The 21459-nt window shown below is 48.1% G+C and overlaps 1 protein-coding gene and 1 pseudogene across 1 annotated transcript; both read right to left on the bottom strand.

Annotated features, from left to right (window-relative positions):
• Nucleotides 1–165: 165 nt before the first annotated feature.
• Nucleotides 166–19656, bottom strand: CDA (cytidine deaminase). Its single transcript, XM_016149192.2, has 4 exons — nt 19448–19656; nt 8799–8910; nt 3922–3979; nt 166–642 (listed from the first exon to the last, which is right to left on the bottom strand). The coding sequence occupies exons 1-4, from the start codon at nt 19599–19601 to the stop codon at nt 529–531; spliced, it is 438 nt and encodes a 145-aa protein (XP_016004678.1). The 5' UTR covers nt 19602–19656; the 3' UTR covers nt 166–528.
• Nucleotides 12856–13000, bottom strand: LOC118606194 (annotated as a pseudogene).
• Nucleotides 19657–21459: the final 1803 nt, after the last annotated feature.

Genomic DNA, 21459 nt, shown 5'->3' with positions numbered 1-21459 from the left:
GAGTAAGTAGCCTAAAACTTTCTCCACACTGATGGGTCCACAGAGCTAAGGGCCCATTTTCTCTCCCAGCGGAAAGCATCCAAGGCTTTCTACAAAGACAAATCACCTGTCCTTCCTAGAAGCTGTAAGCAACGATAGAGACAAAGCAAAACGTGCTCTACTGAGTCAGGGTGTTCAGTGATGTTTATAATCGGAGGAGTCGCTCAGAACAGGATAGGACCTCAGGAAGGCTAATGAGGAAGCAGTCCAGACTTGGCTAGAATTTTAAAGGGGCCCGCAGGGAGGAAAGAGAAGACAAGGTGGGTTGCAAGGAGGGGCTCTGGCCCAGGTCGGAGTGAAACTCTTTATCACTTTAGTAGAAGACCGCAGTGCTTGAGTATGATTTTGAAAAGTCATCTCTGCCCTGCCCTTGTGGGGTTGGGGGACCATTTGGCAGGTGATCCTTAGGTCTGTGAGAATGTCTTCAGGCGACTGTCTTGTGGCAACAAACCCAGGCCCTCCCAGGTGGTAGGTGTTCTCCATCCTTCCCTAGACCTTCTGCAGGGCTTTGGGCCCAAAGGAGGCAGGCAGCAGCTCCTGGACTGTCTTGACAACGTAGGTGCCATCCAGCTTGGTCATGTACACAGCCCAGTTGGTGCCAAACTGGAAAAGAGGCAAAGCTAGTGTGAGGGAGGCAGTGTGGCTGAAGGGGGTAGGACTGGCCTGGGTTTGAGTCTGGCTCTATCTCTTCCTGTCTTTGCGTCTCTGTTTTCCCATCTGTAAATGGGAATTACAGACGTGCCTAGCTCACAGGGCTTGAGGGAGGAGCCAAAGAAAGATAACGTATGGTGGGACTGCGAATTGGTACAGCCATATGGAAAACAGTATGGAGGTTCCTAAAAAAACTAAGAATTGATCTACCATATGATCCCAGCAATCCCTCTACTGGGTATTAACCCCAAAGACTTGAAAACTCATATCCGAAAAGATATCTGCACACCGATGTTCATAGCAGCATTATTCACAGTGGCCAGGACATGGAAGCAACTGAAGTGTCCTCTGATAGACGATTGGCTAAAGAAGCTGTGGTACGTATATACAATGGAATATTACTCAGCCATAAGAAGAGATGAAATACTGCCATTTGTGCAGTATTTCATTGGTGGACCTCAAGATAATTATGCTAAGTGAAATATGCCAGACAGAAAAAAGTTGAAAATCACATTATATCACATATGTGGGATATAAATCTAAAAGCAACAAATGAACAGGACAAACAAACAGAGACAATAGATTAGTGGTTACCAACGGGGAGGGAGGGGGGAGGAGGTAGACGGGGCAAAAGGGGTTAAATATATGGTGACAGAAAGAAACCTAACTATGGGAGGTGAACACACAATGTAAATATATATATGCCTTACTGTTAAAATGTACGGCTGAAACTCATTGGATTTTGTTAACCAATGTCATCATAAAAAAAAATAATAAATTTTAAAAATTAAAAAAAAAAAAAGCATATTACACAGTTAGCACAGTGCTTGGCACATTGTTGACGGCCCATAAGTGCTCCATTCTGTATGAGGACTCACCCAGGGATTTACAAGAACAACATCCAACCCCTGGGACAGCCTCCTCCTGCTATGACAAAAAACAACCTGTATCTGCTTCCCTCGCAGCATCTTGTTTACTACTCACGACCAGGAGAAGTTGCGTGCCTGCTTCCTTACATACCAGATACTGCATATGCATGATTTCACTGTCTACCCTTTGAGACAGATGCTATTACAATCCCCATTTTTATGACGAATTAACAGCTTTTTCAGGGTAATGTCAGCAAAGCAGAATTTTAGCTCAGATCTCCGCCTCTTTCTCTTACACTATCAGGAGCTGCCTTGGGCAAATGACTGACCTCTTTGGGTCTCGGTGTCTTGATCTGTGAAATGGTTTCAGAGTCAGATGTACTAGGCAGGAAGACCAGTGGAGAGTTAAATTGGCTGTGGCATAATGGAAAGTCCTGTAGTAGGAGTCGACAAACAGAGACTCTACCTGGCCAGGTGCTGTCAGAATTAGAGCCGATAGGTATAAAGCACCTGTACGCATTGCCTGGCATATTGTAAGTACTCAATTAATGGAGGCCATTCCTACTGACTGCTAGCGGTTGCTCATGCACATTCAGGTCTGCAGTGCGTTGTTTCTCCACGCTTCTGTCTGAATCACAAAGTTAGTACCAGGCACAATTAGTTATTTAAGGAGGGATGTCTTTCGGCTTGCAAGCTCTGCCTGAGGGTATGGATGAAAGTAGAGTGGAGGTGAGTTTAAGAGCCAGGTCCCTGGCCCCCAAGCTTCATCTCTTATTATTAGCATTTTGCTTTCATTTTTGCCTCTCCCTCCTTCAGCGTTTTAATTTGTCTTCCCTATTTGCCAACATCTAATCTGTTTGGAGAAAATGGCAAGGAGCAATTGCAAGTCGGGCCTTGGGAGCCAGGGAGCTGGTATCCTGATGTGGTTTCCTTAGAGGGCCTTGGACATGCCGTGGAGCTGGGCAGTCATTCCTGCCTCTCTCAAGTGAGGTGAAGTCCACACTGTGAATTCAGTGCCTTCGTGGTGGCATTTTTCATCTGAATTTGGGAAATGAGTTCTGCTAATTATCGGGTGTGCCACCCTGGCAAAAAGATGGAGGTGCTTGTGTGTTCAACAGATGCTTTGAAACCCCAAGGCCAAAAGCAAAAATGGAATAACATCTTCTCTCCCCACATTAAACAACCCCAGTGACAGAAGCCCCTAATGGTCGAGCAGCTCCTATTCTGCAAAGCGCTGTTATGTCTCCTCCATGGCTGAAAAGAATTTGTCTGATTTATAGAACCATAAAGGCAGGGTGGCAGCTGTGATAAGCATGGGTTTTGCAGTCAGCCTGAACTAGCCCTGGATGCCAGCTCACCACTGACTGGCTACTGTCCCTCAGTGGGTCATTTCACTTCTCCGCTGTCCAAGACCAGAGCAACCATAGACAATACTGAATGAAGGAATGGGTGTGGCTGCATGCCAATAAAACTTTATTTAGAATAAATAGCTGCAGGCTGGATTTGCCAGTGGGCTATTGTTTGCTGAGCTCTCAGCCTGATCTAGAATATGACCTACTACCCCTGTAACCCTCCCTTCCTGTATGTCTGCTCCTTTAATCATTCATTAAGCCTTAGGATGTAAGATTTATGGAGACTCAGGTCTATTGTCAGGGAGACAATAAATTTCGGTTGCACCAAGGATAACATCTTAGCTTTAGGTGTGTTTCAGCCCCAAGCCCACTGAGGCAGAACAACGACCGCACTGGCCATGGGACCAGATGGGAGCAGACGGGTCGGCGCCAGGCTGACTCCAGAACTGAACACAATGACCATTGACCCAGGCTGACTCCAGAACTGAACACAATGACCATTGACCCACGATGACTGATTTTCCCTATATAATCTTTACTCCCGAGACACCTGAGGAGCCAGGTTGGTGACAGCATTAGCTTGCCTGCGTCTCCAGGACTTGTGACTCCCTGAAATAAAGCCTTAACTTTCTTTGCTCTAAGCCTGCACGTATCTGTTTGACTCGCAAAGGGACCCGTTTTGTTCTGGTTACACCCTTCCTGTCACTCATGACTTCTTTTTCTGTATTCTTTTCTTCATAGCCCTCCTCACTCTCAGAAACTCTATTTATTTTGCTCCTTGTTTAGTGTCTGTCTCCTGCACTAGACTACAAACTCTGTGAGGGCAGAGCTGAGTGAAAAAATAATTTCCAGTGGTTCATGCAAACTTGGGAAGGCCTTTGAAGCCAGCCAACCCAGCAAACAAGACGGCAGCTGTGTCTTCTGGCTGGCAGCTTGGCGTTGCTTCCACAGCCTGGGGAAGGCAGCGAGGCATCAGGCTTATATTCCAGAAAGAAAGAGAAGCTGCTTACCTCTCTCATGACTTGCCTGCAGGCTCCACATGGTGAGATAAAGTCATCTTGTAAGTCACTGAGGAAGTAGAGAATCAAACACGGATCAGTTTTCCCCAGAAGCATGACAATTGCTAAAATTCGGTCCCCTGAGTCTTGTCCCTTCCACATTAAGCCTTAAGTCAAACCCTGCTAGGCAGTTCCTGATTCACAGATGGGCTATGTTTCCAGAGGCTGAAAAACAGGGTTTGGTGGCTTTCCATACTTGCAAGAGGCAAGGTCATGGGCAGGACCATTATTTCCACTGGTGTGTTCAATAGGTAAATGTTTAGTGAGCACTTACTGTCACCCACACTCCAGCGACACAAAAGTTAAGGAGAATTTGTCTCTGGTTTTCGAGAGATTGCTCAGCGCAGTGGGTGACATGGAAAACTTGAACAAAATGCAGAAGAAGGTGACATTTGGCCTGATTCTTGGAGAAAGCGTAGAGTATATAAGTCACCATTAGTGAGCACCTACTACGCTCTCTGCCAGGCACTTGACATACATTATTTCCCTTAATTCTCAGTATAAGCTGAGTGTCAGAATGATCATTTTACCTGTGAGGAAGCAGTTTCAGTGAGATGAAGCAACAGAGGTACTATTCTGAAGCCCTGGGGTTTTAAATTTTTTTTTTTTTTTTTTTTTTTTATCGCATGCAAAGGAAACAGTATGTACAAAGGCCCGGAGGCATGAAAGAATAAAATGCATGTGAGTCAAAGAGAAAACGGGGCTCCTTGCACCTGAGAACCTCTGGAGAGGAGAAGCTCACAGCCAAGGAGTTGTCACTGAGAATTAAGGCACCTACAGACTGTCCTCCAGCTCTGAACAGGACAAAAGACAGTGCTTAAAGAACGTGGATGTAACTGTAGGAAACTCCAAGCCTGCTGGAGCCCCACAGGTTAGGCTGGCAGCCACTGCCATCCTTGTTTTCCTAGACCCACAGCTCTGTGATGTCTCTGGATGATTACAGGGTTCCAAATGTGTTTCTCGGTCAGCTCTTCCTTTTGCTAACTACGGGTGACTTTGACCATGTCATTTCGACCCATGCAAAGCTCATTTTCTTTGCCTATAAAATTGGGGGATTAATGATGTCCATTGTGTAGGACTGCTAGAGGATAAAATGAGGTAAGGTGTGTGAAGGACTTTGTAAACTTTAGAATGCCACAGACATAATGTCATCGCCTATGCTAAGTACCGGGCACGTATCCCTTTACATATATAAGCTCTGTCACAATTTTAGTACCCTATCAGATACAGTTTTATTGTATACTGTATACTCTACGTACTATTTTATAATTAATTTATTTTATTATATACTGTTTAACATGTGCCCGGAATGTGTCAGGCATCCTGAAAAGCACTTTATATGCATTATTTCATTTTAATCAACAATATTTATTGAGCACCTACAAAGGCAAGGCGCTGTCGGCGCTGGGAATACATCAGTGAACAAAACAGGAAATATTCATTGCACTTAGGAGTTTTTGACTAGTGAGGGGAGCCAGACCAACCAACCAGCCAGCCACGTAACAAGTGGAGACAGAAATAGATGGTATGACTTGAATAAAGCAACTGAGTGGAGACTGATGGGTTGCTGTTTTATTTAATCCTCACAGTAAAACTCCCTTTTATATGTGGAGGTCCAGCTAAGGAATGGTTCTGCTCCATGGAAAGGTGGATCCTCTCTGAGTACACTCCCAGCTTCAGAACAAATGCCCACGGGAACTTGAGGAGGTAGGGACCCCTGCCCAGGATGCACGCTGAGCCACATTAACCCTCGTGATGACCAGGTGACAGGTGTTGCAGCCAGAGCCTGTCGCAAGTTCTTTCTTGGAGGTTGGACTCTGTTTTTTTTTTCTCTTCATCCCACACATGTTGACCTAGAGCCTGCTCTAGGCGTGGGGAAGGAGAAACAAAGACCCATCAGAGAATCCCTGCCTTCAGGGATCGAGCCATTAGTTAAGGCAGATAAAATCTGCATGTAAATGTCATAACATAGGCAGACTGTGGTTACAACCATGGGTGAGGTGCTGAGTGAAATTCAGCCTCCCTTCCACAGCCTGTAAGACTCCTTATGATCTGGCCCCTGCCAAGCTCACTAATTCCTGTCCCAAACTTGTGACCTTCTTGGCCAGCTGTCAGACAAGGGGACCTGCATTAGGGTTTTCAAGGTAGAATTGGGGTGGTGAACATGAATTCCCTAGGAACTGGATTTGCTCTAGATTTCAAAAAATCATAATATGGCACATCTAGGCATCACAGCTCTGAGAGCTGGGGGACAGCCTGATGATGATAATGGCTTACATAATGGCTTACACTTACATTGCGCTACTCTGTGCCAGGCACTGTGCTAAGAACCTCATGTGCCAAACATCAGTTAATCCCCTAACAACCTAACCAAGTAGGGGCTATGTAGGTATTCCCATTATCCACATGTCACAGATCATGAAAGGTGACATGACCTGCCCAAGGTCACAGAGCTGGAAAGCCAGAGAACCAGGATTTGAACTCAGGATCTCTGGATTCTGTCTTTGGTAGTTTTGCAGCTTGCAAGTATAATAATGATAACATTAAAATAATAATTTTAACTTATCGCATACTCTGTGCCACAAACTTTGCAACAGCCCAGTGGGGAGGTGTTAATTCTCCTCCACTTTGTAGATGAAAAGCCAGGCTCAGATTAATGAAAAATGCACTTGCGATCGATAGTGGAGCAGGATTTAAGACCAGTTCTCAATAAAAAAACAAACCTAGGTTTTTAACTCGTACTCAACGTTCCTGTCAAGAGTTAGAATGAAAAGCTGGAAAGAAGATGCTTGTGAGATGTGCTGGGTGCCTCGGGGCATTCCCTCCCTGCTTCCCCACCTCTTGCTAGTGCCTGGCACTGGCGGTTTCCTGTGGTTTGTGCTGCCCTTGGTCACACAGTCAGGCCACACATGCTTAGGAGACTTGACAGGCTGGAAACCTATCAACTTTGATGACTACAGCTGGGACCCCAGTGGGACAGGCTTATCTCCCCATTAGCAAAATCCCATGCTGGGCTCTGCACTCTCTATCTTAAGAGGTCTCAAAGGGGCTCTCTTAGGCTGTTCACACCTCAATGTTCACAAGGGAACTGGATCTCAATTTAACAAATCACTAGTGCAATCATGACTGCACTTCCGGCTCAAGGACGCTGGTGCAGGCTGAGCACCCGAGCAGAGCAGTTGAGCACTGGAAACATGCAGCTTTCGTGTAAAAAAGGACTTTTTCTAATCATCGCTAGCAATACCCAGTCATATTTAAAAGTAGATAATGGCCAAGAGAAAAAGCCTTTCACTGGGAACATTCTAAACAGAGCAAAGGCTACCATGTCATTATCCTTTTGGTGACTTTGGCTTCTTTTCCCCCGGAATATCATTATTTTCTTGGATCGGCTTTCAAATTAAGTTATTCACTCCCTCTACTTTATAAAGTGTAATTCACATCATGATCTCTGCTTATCCACACAAAATGTTCCCAGCACAGCCTCATTTATTTCTCCCAAAGCCAAAGGGAAGCTTTGTCCTCTGTCACAAGAAGTGCTCTGGGAAGCTGATGCCCTTCTCCATAAGTGCACCCTGGGCTCTGGTTACTCAGGGAAAAAAACCTTCAATAACCTGGTCCACCCTGGGGCCAGAACAAGGCCAAGTTTAGGAGCTTAAAAGAAATGGGGGCTCATTTCTGTCACCTGTCTCCCCTCCCCCATCAACCTTGCTGCAGGTCCTTACATTTCTGCCACAAAGGTCCTGTAGCTCCATCACAATGAAGAGATGACTCAGTCCTGGCACATGACCCATGCAGCCAGATGTCCAAAAGACCAACGCTAGGTCAGCCATGCAGTCTCTTTATGAGTGGGTCAAACATTTCCTGTGTTATTGCCCTCGCACCATTAATTTCCCAAGAAAACTCTCTCTCATGGACAATGCAAAGGTCCAGACAAGAGCAATTCATCATTATCAGAAGCATAATGGGGTCCAAATTAGTAAAAGAGGGCCCATTCATATGCTCAAATCCCATATGCTCAAAGCCACTGAGTCTGGGTCCAGGGCCAACAAGAATTCATTGAGCCCCCTTTGAGGGTACCATGGGGGAACTTGGAAATCTATGCTTAGGGCAGGCAGAGGGGGTTGCTGGGTGCTGTTGTTAAGCCGGAACCTGGGCTGGAATCTGATTAGTCGGAACCATCAACCTGGGTTTACCTGGCTGTCGCCTCACCAGCCTGTCTTTGTTTTCTGGTTCTTGACACCGAGAAGTGAGTGATGCCAAGAGCAGGAGTCAGCACACACAATGACAGATCCCTGTGTCAGCTCGAGGAGAGCAGGGAAGAGTGTTTGACCTCCCGGCACAGCATGTCGAAGTGGAATGAGCCCGGAGGTGTGACTCTAGAGATCTAGTTTTGTCCTAGCTCTGCTACTAACTCCCAGGAAAGTTGCTCATGTTATCTGTGTCTCAGCATCTTCGGCTGTAAAATGGGGGTGGTGACCAGGGAGTCTTAGAGTGGCCAGGTAATTTTTTAGGTCCCTCCAGCTTTAAGTTTCTATGGCATCTTGGAGGGATTCTGCTGTACTTTGTGCTGTTATTCAAACAACAACAAACCTGCCCTTGTCTTAGAGTTGCTTTGGTCGTGGACCTGCTCTGCAGGCTCACCAAGGGCAGAGTCTATTTTTTTATTTATTTCCTTATCCTCACACTCAGCCCAGAGTTGTTTACAGTGCTTGGAACATAGGTCGTGCAGAATAAACATGTTGGATTGATGAATAGGTGAATACAGGTGTGTGGTGGATGTTGGGTGAACAGATGAATGAATATTGCAGTGACCCGGCTTTCCCACTCACCTGGCAATAGCGATTGCCCTGAAATCTTTGTACCCTTCTGAGACAGCCTTCTGGATAGCAGTCCGTTCAGCACAGATGCCCAGTGGGTAGCAGGCATTTTCTATGTTACATCCTGAAAGGAGAGAAGGGCCCAGTCACATTTCCAGTAAAACCATTTCCTGTTGCATGTGTTGAGTAAGAGGCTTGCCCTATTCCAGTGCAGGAAGGCACCAGTTACTCCAAAAAAGCTGTGTGTGTGGGGGGGGGGGGGAGGGGGGCAATTTGACCTAAAATATCGGGTAACTATGACCCACTGGTATCGTGGCCCTTTCCAAGAACCTCCCACTTTTATCACTTACCCAATGCCTTGATCTTGAAGCTTACCCTAGGAGCAGGGGCAGGATAACAGGGCAGATTAACTCAGCCTCATCTCCCCAGCAGGTCAAAACCAAGGGGAGATGTTGAGACGTAAGAAGGTGAGCACAGCCCCCAGCCCTGGATCTAAAAGACAGAAGCCACGGGCTATGGTAGTGTGGACGGGGTGGTGGGTCCTGATTCAAAGATTGGGCCTGTGTATAGTTTTTGCTGCTAGTTACCAGCTATCAATGTTCAACCAAGTTTCTTTGTGAGGTGTGTTGCAAAACAACCTCAAAATCAACAAATCAACAAACAAAACACTCGCAAGCTTTGCAAAAGGTGTCTGTGATTACACAAGCCTTAAGGCAATCTCCAGTCCCCCAGTGGGAGGTGAGCTGCTTAGGTGGCACAGACCCACAGTAAGGGAGTCCTTCCCAGTGTCCCTCTCAGGGGTGTCCCTGAGGAATAATGAGCAAGGTCTACGCCCAGGAGACAAAACATTGGGATAGCCAGGCCGGCTAAGAAAGTCCGTATTTCCACAGAGGTGAGACCATGACAGTCTGGGCTTCCCCCTGACCATCGGGATGTGTCACTCTTCATACTTTGGTTTTCTCCTTGATGCAGGGATATTAACTGTTCCCCAGTATTCGTTTTCTCCTTCTTTCTTTACGTGATACAAATGACCCACATTCTAACATGGTGGATCACAAAGCCAGTACCCTGGAGATTATATTTCCCAGACTCCCTTGTAGCAGAGTGTTGCCACGTAATTAAGTTTTGGCCAGTGAGGTGTGGCCTAAAGGGAGGTGAGAAACTTCTGAATCGCATTTTTTTGTAAGGAGATTGCTTGTCCTTTACTTCCTATCTTTTCCCCTTCACAAGCCGGACTGGGGTGGGACACCTCTGACCATGTGGTTTACTGTCATAGGGACGGAGCAGCAACAAGACAGAAGGAATTTGGAGCAGAGTCGAGTTACCTGTTTGCCCCGGACTGACTGCCTCCTCTGAATTGTTATGTTGAGAGAAAAAGAGATTTCTGTCATGCTCGAGTCATTGTATTTTTGGATTTTTGTTACAGCAGCTTAACTCATACCTAATACAGAAATTTGTGCTGAAAAGTGAGATGCGGCTTTAACAAAGATGTCTAAAATACGTGGCCTTGGCTTAGCAGTTGGGCAATGTGAAAGACCTGCAGACACAGGAAGGCAGCAAGCTGGTGCCCTTCCTGCTCGGCAACAGATTTGAAAATCCCCGTGCTGCAATAACCCGGACGGCAGACCATGTAATCTACCGCTAGGATTGCTCCACTTGGCGATTAGAGTCGGCCCTGCGCCAAAGGTCTGATGAAGGGTGCAACCTTCTCACCTGGCTGACGGTTTTGGGTTGTCTCAAGGTAGCCACCACTAAAATGAGGCAGCGGAGATGGGGCAGGCAGAGAAGCCAGTTATTGGAAAAAAAAAAAAAAAAAGAAGAAGAAGAGTTGATAGGCTTAAGAACTATGCCTGGAAAGGGAAAGGGTCATTGGGTGTGGTACTCCTGATGATAGTGTTGGATAGCAAACAGACACGAAAGCTTCTAAGGTTTTGGTAGACTTGGCCAAAGAAGACAAAAATTCGGTTTTCAAAAGCCTGCGATTGCTCAATCTTTAAAGACCCTGGCATCCCAAAACTCAACCCTCAGAAGAGAGTTATACGCCCCCAAGGAGGGCATTCCCTCCAACACCCACTTCAGATGTGTGGCCAAGAATAATGGTCAAGAAAGAAGCTCCCAGAGGCCCACAGGGGTCCAGTGGCAAATACTGATCCCTGCATTCACTCTCCCGATAGGATCCCCTGGAGTTTAGCTGGGCACATGGCTACGCAGCTGGAGACTGCATTTCCCAGCCTCCCTGGAAGCTTCATATGGTTTTCTAATTTAAACCAATGGGATGTGAGCACCAAGTGATGGGTACGACTTCGAGATTACATTTTTATGGGAACATTGCTTGCCCCCCACTTCACCTTTCGCTTTCCCAGGAGCACGGATGTGTTGATGTTTGTCTGTTTTGAACATGCAGATCAGGACACCACTCTAGGGATGGCAGGACATTAAGAGAGAAGGACTCTGACCTGAACTACCTTGCCAAGCAGAGTAGAACAGAACAGTCCATACGCCCCGGACTCCAGCCCACCTCTGGTCTATTAGATAAGAGAGAAATAAGCAGCCATCTGTTCTAGTCACTGTATGTATATTTGTTTCCTTGTCTTAGTCTGTTCCTGATCTGTTACACTCCCTTTTTCTCAGTCTGTGTCTTCACTGCGATTATGCAGCATTTTGTTCTTTTTACATTCATCGAATTTGCAGATTGTTCGATCATCGTCGCCTCATATATTTTCCTCACTTAATTTTCTGTCCCTTCATTATTTATATTGGCAAGTTCAGAGAGGTAAAATTAATCGTTCAACCCATTAGCCATTATCATGATTCTCAGGATCACAGGCATTCATGTCAAACTCATGAAGAATTGATATCACTAGACAGCCTGCCCCCTAGACCAGGTACCTTGGCTGCAGGTCTCCTGCTGGGGTGAGGGTGAGTGTGTTCACTAATAGTCATGTATAGAATGACTATGTGGTGTTAGGTGGGGACAGGTTTGGAAGTCTACTTTTAGGAAGAAGGGCAAGTGTGCATACTGGGCAACTAAGGGTAGATGATGATAATGATGATAATAATAATAATAATAATATAGATTATTATTTTGACAATTTAGCATTTTCTCCTCCATTTTATTTCCTCTAAGGAATGAGCCTTTCATCATACCTTAGCATATAGTTCAAATGGGAGCTGCCATCTTTTCTCACATGACCCTTTTATTGGTCTAAGGATGAGCACCTGACCCACACTGGGCCAATCAGAGTTCTCTGTGCAGGAACTTCAGCTCCTCTCTGGAACTCAGAGTGTGAGCCTGGACCCTGCTAATGATCTGTTTCCTATTCGTTATGAAGGAAACCGTTAGGAGACAATGACATGGACACTTAGAAAAATAGGTGAGAGATGAAAGACAGCCAGAAAAGAGCCTGAGTCTTCGTTGTTTCTGCGGAAGCCCAGCTATACCCCAACTCTTCCCACAGTTTATAGGAATCAGTGCACCCCTCTTTGCCTAAAATAGTTGATGCGTATTTCTGTCATTTGCAACCATACAGAAATCAGTTAACATAGTTGGAATACCTGACAGGGAATGGCCAGGGAGTTGCAACCTCGAAAGGCATGGTTAACATCTATCGAACGCCTGCTTTGGCCAAGCATGTATTCATATCCACAAGTGAGTTACTGTAGCTGGGATAACTGGCCCTATATTGCTCAGCCTCTCAGCTCAATGAAAGTTAAATGAATAAGTGAACACATCTTTCCTGCTTTCCACCTAATCTCCCCAGCCAGGTTCCTGATGCCCACCTGAAATGACTTTCTTTAAACACACCCTTGCCTACTTATCCATGCCCACCGCGTCTACCTTTGATGACCTTTGACCTTGATGCATTTGACTCCCACCTCCTCCAAGTTAGGATCCCTGCCAGCCTTGCTTCCTACTTCCTGTTTAGCAGCCCTGACTTGTCCCTGACTTAGAGATACTTTCCTTATTAAGCATGAGTCACATAAATCTTGGACTTTGCAGATAATGCTGTTAAAGCAAATGACCAGATTGCCGAAGGCCCAGTCTCTCAGGACAATTGCTTGTGTCCGTATTTGATGCTCAGAATGGCCCCATTTAGAGAAATCTTCCTTTATGGCTTCCAAAATTTCAATGGGCCAGTTTGAGAGAGAGAGATTGTTTTAATTGATAAGAACAGACACTGCACTTGATCTTAGCCAAAAGGCCGAGAAGCGATGAGAGACATTTTTTAGAAGGGAGCCTGCTCACATACCCCACTGCTCAGACAGAGCCTTGTAGAAAGAGCAGCCAGGTTCTGTTCTTCCCTGGGACCCTGTGCCCTACTGGCTCTGAGAATTTGGGAAAGGGACTGAACCTCCTTGAGTCTCAGTGTCCTCATTTATAAAATGATAGTGGCACTGCCTTCCTCATAGGCCGCTAGTGAGAATAAGTTGAGATTGTGTACGTAAAGCAATTAGCGTAAAGCCTGGCACAGAGTAAAGTGATGAGCAGCTGCTAGCCGCTGTTATTAACTGCATGAATGTCAAGGCTTCGATGGTGGCAGGCCTGAGCGACTGAGCTTCTTCTCCTACACCCGGTGTCAGAGTGACCCTGTATCTGTCCTTCAGGCACTCTGAAATCCTTTCCACGATTACAAGCCTCTTCGTAATCCGCTGCCAATATGCCTACCTCTTGGACCTCATCTCCTTTTGCTCTCCAGGCCCATTGGCTTTTCAGCTGTTCCCCACGGATGCCAAGTACCCTCCTGCCACAGGGCCTTCGTAATGGCTGTTCCCACTGCCCGGAACTCTCTAGTCTCTACATGCACATGGTTCTCCCTACTCATGGGTCTCCGCTCAGAGAGGTCTTCCATGACCTCCCTACCTAAAATTGCTTTAGTTTGGAGGTCTGCCTCTAACCCTCTCAACCCATTTACCTGTTATGCACTTACCAATTTCCTGAAATGGTAGTGTAAACTCCCTGTGGGCTGGGGCTTTGTTTACATTGCCCATTGCAGTATGGTCCGGAGGCCAGTGAGGCGCTCAAGTATTTATCAAATGTGTGGGAGTTCCCACTTCAATACTAGATCTCTGAGATACAAAGGAATAACTATTTGGAGCCTCTAGCGTTTCTCAGTCTTGCTTAAAAAAAAAAAAAAAAAAAAAAAAAGGAAGCCCTTGGCCATGTATTGCAATCCTGAAAAGCCAGGCACCATTCTTAGTCATGAGAGGCTAATATGGTACCAAATTAGGAATCCCTAAATATAAGATTGGACCAAACTACATGATAGTGCTATTATTACTAATTGCTTTCCTTTATTCTTTTATTGCTTTTATTCTGAAATGCAATAAATAGGTCTCTCTTGCTCCCCACCTCATCTTCGCATCCAGGTTCCTGATGCCCTGCTTGAAAAGACTGTCTTTAAACAAGCCCTTGCAGGCCCATCCACACCTGCCCCTCCCGCCTTTGCTGACCTTTGACCTTGCTGCATCTGTCAGGTTCTCCCCGGAACAGTTTACGTTATATAATTAATCCTTTTACCAACTCTATAAGGCAGATACTATTTTAACTACATTTTACAGAAGGTAAAGGCAGAGGCTGGTGGCAAGGAGCCAGGACTCACATCCTAGCCTGTCACACGGAAAGGATTGCTCTTTTCCTCTATGGCATTTCAGCGAGGCCATGTTTTGAGGTGGTTTGTTGCTTCAGGCAGGGCTGGGGTCAGACATCATCAAGATGTCAGCAAGGAAAGAAGTTTACCAACAAAGGGGTGATTTGGACCCAGTCACCAGAGAAGAGAGCCGTGCTACCCACTCCCCCTTCTGAAGGATGAAGATTAGAGCCGTGGTTCTTGCCCTCGAGCAGGCGGGCATCGGCATCCTCTCGAGGACTTCTTAAACCACATTTCCAAGCCCTACCCCTGGAGTTTCTGCTTCAGTGGGTCTGGGCTGGAGCTCGAGAATTTGAATTTCTAACAAGTTCTCATGAGGTGCTGAGGCTGGCGGTCTGGGACCACATTTGAGAATCTCTGGACTAGAGAAAGGTCATGTTCGTGTGCATGAAAAAAATACTAACTACACTTTCTCCTGTTCCTGCCTCCCTGCCCACCACAAATGCCACACTTAGTTTCGTGTAGGAATTATATTCAAACTCAACTATAGAGTGGGAGGGGTTTTAGAGAAGCCAGTCTTTGTAATGAGCCACTTTGGAGTGACAGTGGAGGGGACCAATAGATGAGCCTGGAGTTGGGGAATGAGTGCTTGGTGGGCTGTGGTGGGTGGGTAGGGCCGTAAGGAGAGGAAGCGGGTTTGGGAAGCCTGCTTTGACTCACCAGGAAGTGACTCACCAGGGTGGGGGCCTGCAGGAGGTCAATATAAAGCACCAAAGAAAGGTCTTAAAGGTAAAAGGACGCCTAGGAAGAAAATCAGGAGGGCAGGGTCTGATCTGGGAGAAGATGAACAAAGGACCAGATTTAAGGGTTAAGCCAGGGCAAGGTGGATTCAGCGATCAACCAAAACACCCTAAGTGTCTTTTTAAATGTGGTTCGCTCCTCCCAGAATTCATTACAGCTGATCCAGCGGAGTGGCTTTTTCCCTAACTGGCGATGGCACATATAGAGCGCCGAAGTCCAGAGAGAAAGAGAGAGAGGGAGGAGGAAAGGGCGAGGTAGACCACTTTCCCAAGGGCGTGAGCTGAAGAAGAGAAACTCCCCCTTCCCTTGGTGGTGCCAGCAGAGAGCAGCCCTGTAGCCCTCCAGGACTTCCCCCCAGCCCACCTCCCACCTGGCTTCCGAACACTAACACGGGCTGAGCACACTGCCATGCGGGAGACCCAGGGCTGACTCCACTTCCCCTGCCCAAAGCCCCTCTGGTCCTCACCTCCCTTTCCCTCAGCAGTTACTAATTACCATCCTGGTGGCCCATCTGCAGGGGGCCAGGGCTGGGGGTAATAGAGAGAAAGGATCATTATCACAAGATCATGACAGCAAGGCTGTCTTTGCAGCCAGGCCTGCTTTTGAATTGGAGGGGACACCAGCTGCCTCTGAGGGTGGGAATTCCTCAGGCTGGTCTTTTGCGCAACTGGAGAAAGTCACAGAACTGGGCAGACCTGTCCCACGATAAGCTATAAACTCACAGTGTCTAAATTCAACTGCGCCCTCTCTTTCCCCTAATTCTCTCTAATTTACTCCCCGATGCCCTATCAGGTTTCCTCTAGTTGTTCAAGGTCCCCTGCTGGCCAAGCCCTGCCTTACTGCCATCAACCCTCCCTTGACATCCCTAGAAGAAGATCCAAGGATTCTGGAAAATGCCCTCCATTTGTCCCCCTCTCCTCAGCACAGCTCTCTGCCCCCTTCTGCATATCCACCTTGCAGCAAGGGGCAGCAGAAAGAGCATGGCATTTGGAATTTGATAAAATTGAGTCTGAGTTGTTTCCTTTATAAAATGTGGTGTGTTTGGCTATCAGTTTGGTCTGCTTGGCACCTCCACACTTTTTTTTGTGGTAACAGATTCCCACCCCCTTCAGAGGAAAGATATGTGAAGCAGCTGGCCCAGTCACACTGCCCTATCCTGACAACAGCGCTTGGCCCCAGGATGTGCACGTGATCAGAAATGGACCAATCAGAGCGATTCCCTGGAATTTTTCCATCTCAAGCTAGTGAGGAGGAGTTCTTTCTGCTTTTGAGGCTGTAAGAATGTTAACCAGAGTCTGCTTGTACTCCTGGCCCTTGTTACCTAGGGGGAGACCACCTGCAGGCTGAGAGAATGAAACCAGCACCCAGAAGGTTGAAGAAGGGCATGAGGACATTTGAGTTCTTGATCCAGCTATCCCCAAGACAAGATATGTCACTGCCTATTATGGCTCTGGTTGGCTTGTGTCATTTGTAACTGAAAGTGTTCTGACTAATGCACGTGGCACTCATTGTCCGTGGGGTAGCTATGAGATTACAAGAGATCTTGCCTACTAAGTGCTTAGTGACTGCTCAATCGACTGTCTATTAACAGTGCTGTTAGTCCTGCCCACCATGCCCCCAGCACTGTCCAGCTCTGCCTTCAGCCTCCCACCTCAGTCGGTGCCTCCTCACCTATCCGCTGGCCCACCTGGCTGGAAATCTTAGAACCACATTTCCTTCCTTTATTTCTAATACCGCGCTTCCCAGGCCTGATCCATTTGTCTCATATAATAGCTCTCTGATCTTCCCTTCCTCTTCATTCCACCTGGTACTGTTTAATCTGAGCCATTCATTCATATGTTCACTGAACCTTAACTGAGGACCTACTCCAGGCCAGGCAAACAAGATAGACATTGTCCTGTGACACCCTTTGCTCCACCCCAGCCCTGTCAGACTGATTGTCTTCAAGCACCAGTTTCATGTCACTCCGCTCCTTAATAATAGTCCTTAACTCCTTATGTCCGACCTCATCAAATCTCAATGTCTCTGCTTGGCCTTCAAAAGTCCTGCACAATCTGCCTCCGAATCATCATATCATCATTATCATCATACCATTAATAGTAGCAGTAGAAGCAGCCACCGTTTGCGACATTCTCATTGTGGGCCGATCGTTTCATAGGCATTAGCTCCTTTAAAGCCTCACGTTCAGGGGTGAGAGTGAACCCATTCAGTGACTGATGCAGCATGGGCACCAACCATCAGGGAGGAATTTGGCTGCCTCGCCGGGCCAGGCAAACTAGCTCGGTTCACCGCCATCCTGAAAGGCAGGTGTTATGATCCCACATTAAGCTGAGACTCAGAAGGGCCACAGGTTTGCCCAGAGACACCCAGCTGGACGACAGCAGCACCAGGATTCAAACGCAGGAGCCTCTAACTCTAGAGCCCCAGCCCATCCCAGAGGGCCTCCCTAAATCCTCATGGCAGGACCCTTTTTCTTGTGACACTAGGTTCTACCCTGCAATTTACATGGGCTACGCTCCTGCTCTCCTTATTCATTCACTCCTACAATCACCGGTTGAGGCTCCCGCTTTGAGCCATGGCCTGTGTAAGAGGAGGGGGCTTCCGTGGGGGCAGGGACTATACCATTTCTTCTCACAGCAATATCCTTAGCACCTGGTACATTACCTGACACATAATTGGTGCTTGGCAAATATTTGGTGAATAAATGAATCAATGCAGGGATGAAGAGGGAATGTGGAAGCTTTGGAAAGAATCGATGGCTCATTCCATGGTCAAGGCCCTGGTGCCATGGGGCAACATGGATTGCAATGTTGTTTGCGGTGGTGGTTAACGTTTAATACTCATCTGAGTCACCAGGCCAGCCTAAATTTCCACATGACATTCAGAGATTCTTTCTTCTCCACAGAGTAGCAGACTTGGGAGTCTGGGGAGCTCTGGGTTCGAATCCCAGCTCTGCGATCTCGGGCATTTAACCCCTCCGAGCTTCCGCTTCCTTCTCTGCAAAGTGGCTCTATAATAACTGCCTTGCAGGGTTGTAAGGCTGAGATGGATGACGTTAGTCATGGTCTTTTCCCCTACTAGCACTCACTCAAGTTTCCTTCTCCTGCTCCAAGGTCTTTAAGATCCAGGTAACTCATTAAACCCGTGCAGAACCTCAAAAGATAAGAAATAACGTGAATATCAAGGAGAAGCCAGGAGGGGCACTGCAGAGGGGGAGGCATGGTCCCCCAGGTGGACTCACAGCTGAGCAGCGGAGGGCGTGAGCAGTCCCTGGCCCAGGTACTGCTGCGGGCCTCTGGTCCTTGAAATAGCTGCCGCCAAGTGGAAGGGGGATATGAGGCAGCAGGGCTGGGCATTCTTTTCTGTCCCTCTGCGCCAATTCTCATCTGCCCCCGGGGCGGTGGTGGAAATGAGACAGCTGGGGAGGGCATGGCCTCCCTGCCGCTTCCTCACCACCTTCCCCGCTACCCTGAAAAAGAACCCCTTAGCTCAGCAAAAACAAGTCTGAATTTTTGTTCAAGTGAGCTTTTCTACAAAACCCAACAAATCAAAGAAAAAGAGCTTAGGGATGGATGAGTGCCAACTCAGATTCCTGTCCCTACCTTCTCGGGCTGGATTCATCGCTGGTCACTCAAACCCTACCTGTCCTTTCCTCCAAGACCCTCTATGTAACCCACTGCCAGGTCGCCTCACTTGGATTCCTTGCTTTCTCCCCCAGCCATTCCCTGGCATGGTGAGTGACAGGAAAAACACAGGGTTTTGGGGACCCCAGCCCTGGGTTCCACCTCCAGTGTCCCATGTGATCTTGAGCAAGTCATGTCATCTCTCTGAGTCTTCTTCATTGAGAAATGGCCATAACACCTAGGTCAGCGGGCCTGAGGTGAGGACTTGCTGACATAACGTGCAGAAGCCTCCGTAGGGGTGGGACCTAGAGGAGGGCTCAGAAAGTACCAGCCCTCTCCCTCCTGGCACAGAGGACTGCTGATGCTCTTGATTTGTGACTTCCTCTCCCAACTTCTTTCCTGTCCTGCTGCTGGGCTTCCCAGTCCTCCAAGAACTGAAAGCCGTTAGATTGGAGCAGCACCGTCTGGGATGCTGGGCAGGGCAGGGGCCAAAGGGGATACTGGGGCTTGGGGACAGCCAAAGGGGGACACCTCTGCGCTCTACTCTGCCTGCGCCCTCCTGCCCTTCCTGCTTATCCTCCTCTGACCTCCCCCACCGTGCTGTCTGTCGCGGAGGGGGCCTCTTCGGGGCGTCCGCCCATGTCCTTACCGGAGAAGATCCTCCCAGACCTGGTGAGGACCGCGGCCCCCACAGGGAAGTGACTGTAAGGGCAGTAGGCGGACTTCTTGGCCTCCTGGGAGGAGAGCAGCAGCTGCTGCAGTTGCTCGGGCTTCAGGGCGCAGGAAGTACGCTTTGGGGCCATGTTAGTCCCCCAGGGGCAGCTGAGGAGCAGAAACGGGAGCTCTCAGCCAGGCTGGGCTGGGACTTCTCAGACAGCACCTCCTCCCCGGGGGTGTGTCCCTGAGGGGCGGATCCCAGGTGCGCGCCTGCGGGGCTGCTGGGCGGAGCCAGGTCAGTGAGAGGAGCGCCCCCCCTGGTTTGGGGTCAGACTGTGCGGTGTGTGTCCCAGTGTGGAAGGATGTGACTGTGCCCACGTGAGTTCCACACTCTTCCTTAGGGACCACGTTCACTGCTGACACACCAATAGGTGGGTGGGTCCAGGCATGGGGGTGACTGTGGGCACTCACTCCTTAGGGAGGAAGTTACTGGGTGGGGTCAGTGTGAGGTCTGGGAAGTCCAAGCTCCAAGGGTTGAAAACCCTGTTTGTTGAATAACTTTTCCTCTCCTTCACTACTGAGAGAACGGATGAGGCTGGCAGGGCGGAGCCGGGGCAGCCACATTGGCTTCTCAAGTCAAGGAACGTGAGGCGCAGCAGCAAAACCACGTCACTTCTTTATTTTCGCCTGTTCTTCCAACTCTTCCCTGTCTCAACCCAGAATTAAAAAGTATCTCAGATGGAGGGAACCTCTGAGATCATCTACTCAGGCAAAACAGACATTGGGCTGGCGGTAAAAGAAATGGGTTCTCATCATGGCTCCACCACGCTCCATCTGTAAAACTGTTAGCCTGCTACCTGACCTCTCTGAGCCAGTTCCCTCTTCTCTAGGGTGCGGGCAGTGATATCTCTGTTCTACGTCCTGGCTTCATAGAAGAGCTCGAGATCTGGCAGTTAGTAGAGCCTAGTTTGAGTCCCAGTTCTGCCATTAATTAGCCTTATGACCTTGGGAAGTTAAATGCCTCTCTAAGCCTCAGTTTCCTCATCTGTAAAATAGGTGCACTGATGGTATTTCGCAGAGTTGTCACTAAGGTCAAATGAGATAATGCGTGTACAGTGAACATGGTTGGAGGATTCTGGGACGTCATGACGTGAGCATCCTTTGTGACTTCATGCACGTTGGATTACTGTCATTAAGTGATTTGGCCAGGATTACGTAGGAAGGGCATAATACCAGTTAGGGTGACCAGAGACATCCAAAGGTCCCCAGACCCCCAAAACAAGTAGGAGTGAATCAGTGGCTTCTCTGAGGCCTTGGGTGGGGGTGAAGAAGGGAGAAGGGGAAGGGCTGAGGAGGGGGGAAATGAGGCAGCATCTCCGTGTTCTGCATGCTGACATCTCTGGGCTTTGCAGCCCAGCATCTCTGTGTCCTGTACCTGGAACTCTCAGCCACGTAGACACCCCAGCTGGGTCTCTGTAGATAGAGTTCAGCAAAGTTTGCCTAATTTCCTCCTCCCCTCCCTACCTTTCCCCAGTTCGGATTTCCCCACCTTCTTTCCTCACACCCAGCCCTTAGAGAAGCAGCTGGTTTCCTCCCACCTGCTGTGTGTCTTCCTCCTGGTTCTGTACCTTAGGCACCTAGAGCAGTGTCCTGGATCTGAGGCAAGGCTGTCAGAGAAACCCTGCACTGCCCAGGCCCCCGCCGGCCCCTCCCCCAGGCTCCAGGAAAGAAGACTGGACTCCTTGGCTCCACAGTGCCAGGAGAATTTGGATCACCTTCAGGCCGATCGTGGCCCTTGGCACCTTTAGAGCGCTTTACCTGCAAATGGTCATAAATGGGGACTGCAGCCATTGCAAACCCAGCTGTATGGAGTGTGACACCCAGAGGTAGCTCTAGAATTCCTTAGACAAGGGACTTGAGGCCATCTGGACGGAAGGCTAGAGTGGGCCTGGAAACTTGCTTAGAGCTAAGTTATGGATCATTAACATTAATGACATTGCTTTA

This window comes from Rousettus aegyptiacus, unplaced genomic scaffold (genome assembly GCF_014176215.1).
Source record: "Rousettus aegyptiacus isolate mRouAeg1 unplaced genomic scaffold, mRouAeg1.p scaffold_m13_p_1, whole genome shotgun sequence".
NCBI lineage: Eukaryota > Metazoa > Chordata > Mammalia > Chiroptera > Pteropodidae > Rousettus > Rousettus aegyptiacus.
Note: the sequence above shows the minus strand (reverse complement) of the source record. Positions and strands in the feature narration are given on the sequence as shown.